This window comes from Perca fluviatilis, chromosome 21, assembly GCF_010015445.1.
Source record: "Perca fluviatilis chromosome 21, GENO_Pfluv_1.0, whole genome shotgun sequence".
In the NCBI taxonomy this organism is placed as follows: Eukaryota; Metazoa; Chordata; class Actinopteri; order Perciformes; family Percidae; genus Perca; species Perca fluviatilis.
In genome coordinates, this window is record NC_053132.1 from 2040921 (window position 1) to 2051066 (window position 10146).

General features: G+C 40.1%; 1 protein-coding gene across 5 annotated transcripts in view; it reads right to left on the bottom strand.

Annotated features, from left to right (window-relative positions):
• si:ch1073-416j23.1 (rac GTPase-activating protein 1) overlaps window positions 1-5629 on the bottom strand; it is a 39920-nt gene extending 34291 nt beyond the window's left edge. For 4 of the 5 annotated variants that reach the window (XM_039788758.1, XM_039788753.1, XM_039788756.1 and 1 more), the window contains exons 1-4: window positions 5525-5629; window positions 2547-2646; window positions 1459-1661; window positions 1166-1305 (exon numbers count right to left, since the gene is read on the bottom strand). In XM_039788758.1, coding sequence (XP_039644692.1) covers window positions 1166-1305; window positions 1459-1661; window positions 2547-2637 — 434 coding nt within the window. In that variant the 5' untranslated portion in view covers window positions 2638-2646; window positions 5525-5629. Of the gene's footprint in view, window positions 1-1165; window positions 1306-1458; window positions 1690-2546; window positions 2647-5524 lie in introns of those variants that run through there. The other variant, XM_039788754.1, reaches the window with a different exon arrangement.
• Between the last annotated feature and the right edge of the window lie 4517 nt (window positions 5630-10146).

A 10146-nucleotide genomic window follows, 5' to 3' on the forward strand; every position in this document is an offset into this window, starting at 1 on the left:
CACTACTGGTGCTTTCAGAAATATTTACACAATGAGAGTTTTGATAAATAATCACCAATAATGTAGATACCATGGTAAATTATAAAACAGTAAGTAAGTCCATTAAGTCCAGAAAATGACATCACTTCACTGTAATGCAGCCTTTAAAACCAGGAAAAGACAACATGTGTGTCATATCACGATATTACGATATCCAAAATGTAAGACGACATCTAGCCTCATATATCGATGTCGATATAATATCGATATATTGCCCAGCCCTAAATCACACGTTAAGATAAGATCAACTTTATCGTCTTGAAGGAACTGTGTAAACAGTTACAAACACATACTGTACATTACTTAACATTCAGTGTGTAACAGACAGTACATGACCGTATATAACAAGACAATAATGTACTTAAGGACAAGAAACATACACAAGATTATCGACTAGTTGAGAGGAGATTGCACAGGCCCAGATATAGTAACGTATTGTACGTGTTCTATTATAAAATAAATGACGAGTAATAAAGGCATTGCACTAAAAGAAGAATGCTAAAATGGAAGATAGAAGAAGCAACACATGATGAAACAAGCCAGCAGTATAACGTAGACTGGACTGGTTGTTCATTTCACCGGTGGCCCAAACTTTAGTCTTTGGTTCAAACATCATCGACAGGAGACCAAATCAGCGACAAACAACAAAAACATTGGAAAAAGCAACAAAAGAGGCGACAAAAAAGGTCCAAACTTTAATCTTTAGGTCACACTGACCGGTCTATACCGAGTGTTCCCATTTGTCCAAACTTTAATCTTTAGGTCACACTGACCGGTCTATACCGAGTGTTCCCATTGGTCCAAATTTTAATCTTTAGGTCACATTGACCGGTTTATACCGAGTGTTCCCATTGGTCCAAACTTTAATCTTTAGTACACATTGACTGATCTACACCGAGTGTTCCCATTGGTCCAAACTTTAATCTTTAGTACACATTGACCCGTCTACACCGAGTGTTCCCATTGGTCCAAACTTTAATCTTTAGTTCACATTGACCCGTCTACACCGATTGTTCCCATTGGTCCAAACTTTAATCTTTAGTTCACATTGACCCATCTACACCGAGTGCTCCCATTGGTCCAAACTTTAATCTTTACTTTAACCCTGCAGTGATTCGTCTCTTACCGTTTGCTGCTCCGGTGCATGGTCAGATTCCCTGCTTTCTGTTCGAACGTCGCCAGAAGAGACTTCTGCTCATCGTTCAAACAGGCGCTGGATTTACTGTCGTGGACCAGAATATCACACATGAGCTGCATCTGTCGCTGCTGCCGAACATCAGAGTTAAAAACAACCATCATCAGAGACAATTTTGACGATTTTTTATTTTTTTTTTACTTGTTAGAGGGAGTGAAAAACAAAAACAGTGTGGGTAGTAATGAATAAAGTAATATATATAAATATATGTAATATATTCTGACCAGGTACTGGTAGTCTCCCTCCACCTTGTAGCGTTTCTTCATCTCCACGTCCAGCTGGTTGCGAGCGTGTTTCAGTTTCACTTCCAGAGCAGCTTTAGAAACGTCAGACTTTACCAGCAGCTCTTTATATTTCTTCAGCTCCAACTCAGCATGCAGCCATCGTTTCCTCGCTGCCTCAAAGTTCCTCACCACTTCTACTAACTCTGGAGGCACAGACAGACACATCTGACTCTGGAGGGACAGACAGACACATCTACTGACTCTAGGACAGACACATCTACTGACTCTAGAAGGACAGACAGACATCTACTGACTCTTTTTCAAAGTTTGAACTCTAGAAGGACAGTATTAGATATCAGATCTTCATCCTCAAACGGAGTCAGTGCTGGAAGTTTATTCTTTCTCTCCGTCATCATGTCATTATTTCCCCTTCTGCATCTCTTCAGACACCAGACATGTTTGCTAAAGACCAAGTCAAGCAAGAAGCAAGCTAACATCAGCTGGACAATGCTGAGCAAAACATGTTACCTAACCTATCAGGGGGAGTTTTCAGATAAAATTAGAAGTGGTTGAGCCAGAACCCTTTATCTTAATACCACATTTAGCATTCAGCAATTCTTTAGTTTAGGTCTTGTTGTCTGAAGTTTATTAAGCCAGATCTTCTATAGTTTAGGTATTGTTGTCTGAAGTTAATTAAGGCAGATCTTCTATAGTTTAGTTCTTGTTGTCTGAAGTTTATTAAGCCAGATCTTGTGATGAGTTACACAGCAGCTGCCGGTCCGTCGAGATGTGTGTCGTCCTCTCTCACAGCAGATACGTTACGTATTACGTGTTACTTAGCAAGGTTAGAGTTAGAGCAGGATTCAGCTCATCAGACTAAGGAATAAAGATTGTTCACGAGTCCCGCATCTCGAGTCCGAGTCGAGTCTGAAGTCTCTGTGCGAGTGTCTAACTTGAGTCCACATCTCTGACTGCCACTAGCCAATCAAAAAGGAAATTGCCACAAATAAAATTTTACAAAAAGGAAAAGAATTGTCACTTTTCTTAACATTTTGTATCTTTTTTCAGGTTTTTGTGGAATTTGTCACCTCTCTCTGTGTTGGCGGTGTTTTCCTCCATGGTGATCCTCTGAAGACAGACGGACAGCAGTTCCTCCACGATGAGACGAGACTCCCCCATCACCTCCACCTGCAGCCCGAAAGAAACAGGTAGACTCTTACTTTGGTAGTCTTTTAAATAGAGAAACAGGTAGACTCTTATTTTGGTAGTCTTTAAAATAGAAAAACCGGTAGACTCTTATTTTGGTAGTCTTTTAAATAGAGAAACAGGTAGACTCTTACTTTGGTACTTTTTTAAATAGAGAAACCGGTAGACTCTTATTTTGGTAGTCTTTTAAATAGAGAAACCGGTAGACTCTTACATTGGGTTGCGTTTCTGGGACGGGCCAGTATGAGGCTGTTAAATACACATGGGGTTGTGTCTCTGGGACTGGCCAGTATGAGACTGATAAATACACATGGGGTTGTGTCTCTGGGACGGGCCAGTTTGAGACTGATAAATACACATGGGGTTGTGTCTCTGGGACGGGCCAGTATGAGACTGATAAATACACATGGGGTTGTCTCTCTGGGACGGGCCAGTATGAGACTGATAAATACACATGGGGTTGTCTCTCTGGGACGGGCCAGTATGAGACTGGTAAATACACATGGGGTTGTCTCTGGGACAGGCCAGTATGAGACTGATAAATACACATGGGGTTGTCTCTCTGGGACGGGCCAGTATGAGACTGATAAATACACATGGGGTTGTCTCTCTGGGACGGGCCAGTATGAGACTGGTAAATACACATGGGGTTGTCTCTGGGACAGGCCAGTATGAGACTGGTAAATACACATGGGGTTGTCTCTCTGGGACGGGCCAGTATGAGACTGATAAATACACATGGGGTTGTCTCTTGGGACGGGCCAGTATGAGACTGGAAATATACACTTGGGGGTGTGTCTCTGGGACGGGCCAGTATGAGACTGGTAAATACATAGGGGTTGTGTCTCTGGGACGGGCCAGTATGAGACTGATAAATACACATGGGGTTGTCTCTGGGACAGGCCAGTATGAGACTGGTAAATACACATGGGGTTGTGTCTCTGGGACGGGCCAGTATGAGACTGATAAATACACATGGGGTTGTCTCTGGGACAGGCCAGTATGAGACTGGTAAATACACATGGGGTTGTCTCTCTGGGACGGGCCAGTATGAGACTGATAAATACACATGGGGTTGTCTCTGGGACGGGCCAGTATGAGACTGATAAATACACATGGGGTTGTCTCTGGGACGGGCCAGTTTGAGACTGATAAATACACATGGGGTTGTCTCTGGGACAGGCCGGTATGAGACTGGTAAATACATATGGGGTTGTCTCTCTGGGACGGGCCCGTATGAGACTGATAAATACACATGGGGTTGTGTCTCTGGGACAGGCCAGTATGAGACTGATAAATACACATGGGGTTGTCTCTGGGACGGGCCAGTATGAGACTGGGAGGGAAAAATCACAGTATACTCAGTCTAAAATACTAGACTACAGCACTGTGTCTAACTTTGCTGTGTAGTAAATACTCACATCTTTAGTTTCAAAGAAATGTTTAAATCAAATCAATAAAAATGTTTTATATGTTTTCTTCTGGCACAAATTTGGATACTTTATATCGACAATAATTAGGACTGGGTGTCATCAATGATTTCCTGATTGGATCACACTTCTGATTGGATATCAGTCAGGTTAGGGGAACTTCAGTTCATCTGAATATAGAAGAGATTCTCAGAGAACTAACGCTGTAAACTGCTAAAGCAAGAAGCAACCCTCAGACTACATTAAGAAAGGAGCCCCAGGAAGTTAGTTTAGAGGACTTTTTACTTCTCCATCCACGGGGAAAAACAGGTATTAAAAGATCACTTTCTGGAAGAAACTGAAAGGTTGCACATCCACAAACTGACTGACTGGCTGACTGACTGAGTGACTGACTAGAAAACATAAACATATAACTGAAGGAACATTTTCACTGCAGGACTGGTACTGGAACAGAGTATTATTACAGAGTGGTATTAGTACTTTCAATGCAGTAATCTGAATACTTCTTCCAGCTTTATATTCCTGCTGTTTGAAATCATAAGAACAAAATGTGTAAGAAGTAAACAACCTGATGTATAAATTAGCACCGTTTACCAGCCAAATGCTAGTAAAATATGCACGTGGCCGGTAGATTTGCTTCACTCACCAGCCAAAAAAACCCCAATGGTAACCTATAGAGTGGCTGGTGAAATTTGAACATTCACTAGCCATTTGGCTGGTGGACGAAAATGTTAATTTTGAAGCCTGATCGTCACATATTACATCATCTATGTGTATATATTTTGTTTTATTTATTTATTTATTTATTTACGGTTATGTGCAACAATTTAGGGAAGCACCTCCTGACTATTTCCTGGATGAATGGATTAGTTGTTTAATCAGAGTTAAATGTCTTGTTTTTTAAATCCAAACTCAGAGATACTCAGGTTAAAATCTATCTATCTATCTATCTATCTATCTATCTATCTATCTAAAAAACACAGAAGAAGAAATCTCCACATTTGAGAGACATTTTGTGACATGTTTGCATGACTAATTACTGGATGGCCTGTGGAGGAGTTTCCCCTTGTTAGTGGAGTTTAGACTTTTGACTCTTGATGTTTTAACACCAGCAGACAAACAGACAACAGATGAACACATGATCTATTTAGATTATTAGATTATGTAATAAAGGAGACTCCTCTGGAGTCTGAGGGACATTCCGGCGTTATTTAGGCGTCTGTGCACGTGAAGCTCATTCAGCATCAAACAGTTTCTAATCAGCAGCTGATCCGTGCCGTGCCGTGCTGTGCTGTGCCGTGCCGTGCAGGTTAAAAGAGTAGCGTGTATGTTTCCCTACCACTCCGCGGACTCTCTCAGAGTTTAAAGTAACAAGAAAGAAAGGATGAATAAAGAGGAATAAGGGCGAGAGGACTGTTCGTTAAACTCACCCGCTGCAGCTCCGCTCAGCTTTCTGACCACGTGACCTTCCGGCACTTCCTATTGGCCGTGACGTCATCGCTGCAGCGGGTTCGCCGTCGTGTGTTTTAAATCCATAATAATAAAACTTTAAGGTTATTATATTACTGGACTATATCTCCTGATTGAGTCTCTTAAAACTCATATATTATTTTATAATATATTTATAATATATTTTATATTATTTTATAAAATATTTTTATATATAAATAAATATATATACACAAATATATATATTTAACACGGAATTCATTGTAAAATGTTTGTGTTTATCTGATAAAAGTTACTCACGTAAATAAAAAACAACAAGTTACCCACAATGCATCACTTCTGTTTAAAGTGAAAGCCTCTCAAACTGTGAATCTGTACAATAAAGAGTAAAACAAAGTGTTTAGATAAACAATAAAAAACATTAAATAACAATAAAAACAAGAATATAAAATAAAATGAGAAATTATGAATTGAAATAAATGAAGAGGAGGAACGCAGGTCTTTGATCACGTTGAACCAGGAAGTGTTTAAACTGCATGGAGGGCTGCGTAATATATTGGTTTTATCATTATGGCAATATTAACAGGTGCTCTAAACACATCGTTGAAGAAGAAATACAAACTTCTTTATTTAAAATGTAACTGTCACTTCTTTTAGTGCGGCCTTTCATATTCAACTCAGTGTTTAAGATGGAGTTAGTGGAACAGTTGACTGCTTCCTCCGTCTCTTTCTCTGGAAATCAAGCTGCCTTTATCTATAAACCATCTGATGGAAATATAAAGTCTACTTGTACTACTTCGGGGGGGGGGTTAAAGAACAGGAAGTGACCCCCCTGCAGAGAATCACCAGATCGCTGTTTTTGGCGGTAGGAGTTAGATGTTTAAGTGGCATGTTTTTCACCGTAAGACGTAAAATATTACTTATAACGTTAAAATATAACTTACAATATAACATTTCATCAAAATATATGTGCCAGTTTCTAAAGCCATGTGGCGTGTTATCACAAGGCTACGTGACACGCGGGTTGCGTTCAGGAAAAGAAGAACGGGGTTAGGGTTCAGGAAAAAAACAAACGTGAAAAAGAAATATCAATCGCGGGACACAAAGTCAAATGCGGGACTCGATTCCCGCTCTCCTGGGTGATAGTCCTGTGTTTCACCTCCATCCTCCACCCCGACCAACGTGCCTAATCGGATTTTCGCCCTTTCATACTACTCGCTACGGCGTCAATTCATACGCAATCGCAATTGGCATACGGAAGTACCGGACGTACATGCCACTGGCACGTGCCGCATGCCACTTAAAAATCTAACTCTCACCCTCTGGTTTTTGGTCTGAATGCCCCGTTATTCGGTAGAGTCGAGGCTCTGAGGACAGACATGTTGGACAGAGACGTGTCTCACTCTGAGGTGTTTCTCTTCAGTTTATTCATGCAGCTTTTACATCTGGAGGAGTTTTACATTCACTACAGGAACAAATACAACATGATCACTGCTACAGAGACACAACAGTTAACCCTTTACACAGGGACAGGAAGACGTCCTGTCTCCATGTTGGACCCTCTGTGAGGACAGAGACACTTCAGTCTGCAGAAACAACAGTTAACCCTTTACACAGGGACAGGAAGACATCCTGTCTCCATGTTGGACCCTCTGTGAGGACAGAGACACTTCAGTCTGCAGACACAACAGTTAACCCTTTACACAGGGACAGGAAGACTACAGGAAGAGTTGGTGAACCAGCCAGAATACAAAACTGTAAAAATACAAAATGAAATGGTATCAAATGAAGTCTTTACATCAAAAACATTGTTACAAATCCCTTCAGAGGTCAGACAGCTGGAAGGGGCGGTGCCTGTGACATCATAGCTGGAAGGGCCGGGGTCACTCTGCTTCCGTCCTGTAGGGGGCGGGGTCACTCTGCTGCCTTCCTGTAGGGGGCGTGGCTTTGAAGGGATTGCTACTTTCAGGCTACGACTGGATTTATTAGCACCATTTATATCAGATGTTCACAAAAAGTCTAAAAGTCTGAAAGTTTAATTTTGCATTCAGAGAAAAACTGTTGACTGTATTGATTACTTTATTAATAACTAAAGTTAACTTTATCAGTGAATTAGAAAGTAAAAGACTAAACCACCGAACACATCAGACTGAATTTATAACAGAACAATACAGATTCAGATTATTAAAATGGTCCGACAGTGGTTCAGATTCAGACTAACAGATATAAGAGTAATATGGATCTGGAATGATTATATTATAAAATACCTTTACAATTAGATAGAAACATGAAATATTACAGACCTAGAGTTAATATCCACCTTAAAGGAACGACTACTGTGGCTTTAATTTACAACGAGCAGAATGGGTTTATGGTTTATTTGAAGAGACCAGCTGTCAATGGAAACATCCATCAGAGGAACCCAGTAAACCCAGTTAGAAAGGGTTCTGGTTGTGTTTCTGGTCCGTCATATTGTCTCCGTATGTCGATGATGAAACAATGTCTGTTAATGAAGGAACCAGGAAGCATTTTCTGGGTCAAACTACTACAATTATTACTACTAATCCTACCACTACTACTAGTGTCTTTTTCAGAGGGACAGAGACACAGACAGATGAGATGGCTTTATGTTATGTATGTAAGATAAGCTACATCTACACTGCTACATTATAGTTTTTAAGCAGTGTTTTGACACAAAAGTGATTTCCGTTTTATCCCCAGCAGCAGAACTAATCTGCATCCATATTAACACGTCTGACATCACAGCTCACATGACATTTCACTCACACTTGGCATGTGCCAAAAACGTTTCCCCACTTTTTTCACATTTTATACTTTTTTTTAAACTTTTTTTTCACTTTTTTCGAAGTTTGTCGCTTTCCTAAGTTTTTGTCCATTTTTTGCTTAGTTTTTGTCGTTTGTTTACGATGTATATTGCCTTTTTTCGAAGTTTTTGTAGCTGGGCATGTTTAAGGGGCCTGGGCAATCACAGATCACATGATCATTCACACACAATGGGCATGTGCCGCTGACATTAGGTAGCTCGTTTTTGTTGCCTTTTCAGAATTTTTTGTCGCTTTTTATTGCTTGACATGTTTTAGGGGCTGGGAAACATCGCAGGAGTATGGACGCCAGGCGTAAAAGCAGCAGAAGGCATTTGTCTTTAAAACTAAAACGTAGCAGTGTAGATGTAGCCTCAGAGTACTTCGAATGATGCTGGGAACCATACCAATAACATTCAGTACTCGTTAAAGAACCATTGTTGTAGGATTTCATACTAGTTGTCGGCTTGTAACTGTTCTAACATTCAGTACTACTTAATTAAAATTACAGACTGTAAAATACCAGACGAAGCTTCCGGGTCTGAGAAGTGAAGCCGAAGCTCCGGCGTATGAGGTGCTGCCATCAGGCAGAAGATATAGGGTGCCATCCTTACAAACCAACCGGGCTCGCAAATCATTCATTCCTACCAGCATTACATTACTGAATAAATTAGGGAAAATAACTTGACCCTTTTTGGGTAATAATATTGAACGTTTGTATAATACCAAAACACTATTATGCACTTTATTGTTGATAGCCCATTGGTGCTAATGACATTGCACTTTGCTATTTGTGTATGATGTGGAGATATTTGGGATTGTGTATTAGGGTTGTGTGGAGAGGCAGGAGGGGTTGGTGGTTTTGTTGTTGTCTGTTGGTTATGGTCTGTTGTCTGTCTATTTGATGAGCTGTATGGTGCAAGATGAATTTCAGAAAGGATCAATAAATGTCTATCTATCTTAAAGCTGCATTCTCTCTAACGTCCTGCAGGTGGAGACTCACTGGCTCCAAACAGTTGTCTGTTTCTATAGAATCTATGGGAAAAAATGAACCTACTTCTCATTTAATTCATTACCTCAGTAAACAAAATGATTTTATGGGTTAGTACTTTTAGGATTGTAGTATTTTTAGGGTTGTAGTACCGTTGTTTTTTAGGGCAGGGTACACAAGGTTTAGCACAAGCTGAAGTATATTGTTTGAGAGTTTAGTACTACTTGGATAGCTGATGTCGGGTTTGATCCTAGTAAAAGGGTTAGGGTACTACTGTAATAAGGCATAGTACGAGTTGGAAGGTTGCTAAAGGGTTTGGCGGTATCTCCAAGTAAAGGTGTATGTCAGTGATTTGTAGGGCTGGGTAAAAATATTTGATTCTCCAATTAAAATCGTCTTTGCCTCTGTTTGAGTGATCTGATAGATTAATAACATCCTGAAATCAAGGTCCGAAACCAAAGTTCATGTTTTGATACGTTACGTTAGTTTTGGTTTTGGTTCACATTGCAGTTTTTCGAGCAAAATAACAAACATTACATGACGTACTTGCTTCCTGTCATCATCATTTCTGTAGGCTGCGTCTTCTTGTACTCGACACTGATTGGTTCGTAAATGGATGTGTTGTCGTGTTGTCAGTTCGAGAGTAGCTTTGATACTTTGGCGTTGACAAGAATGAATGAACAGATGCATATCGTTACAACTATACTGTTATTATGGCATTACTACGCAACAAAAAAAAAAAACCCCCTTTTTTCCTTTTTTTTTATTAAAAAAAAAAAAAAAAAAAAAA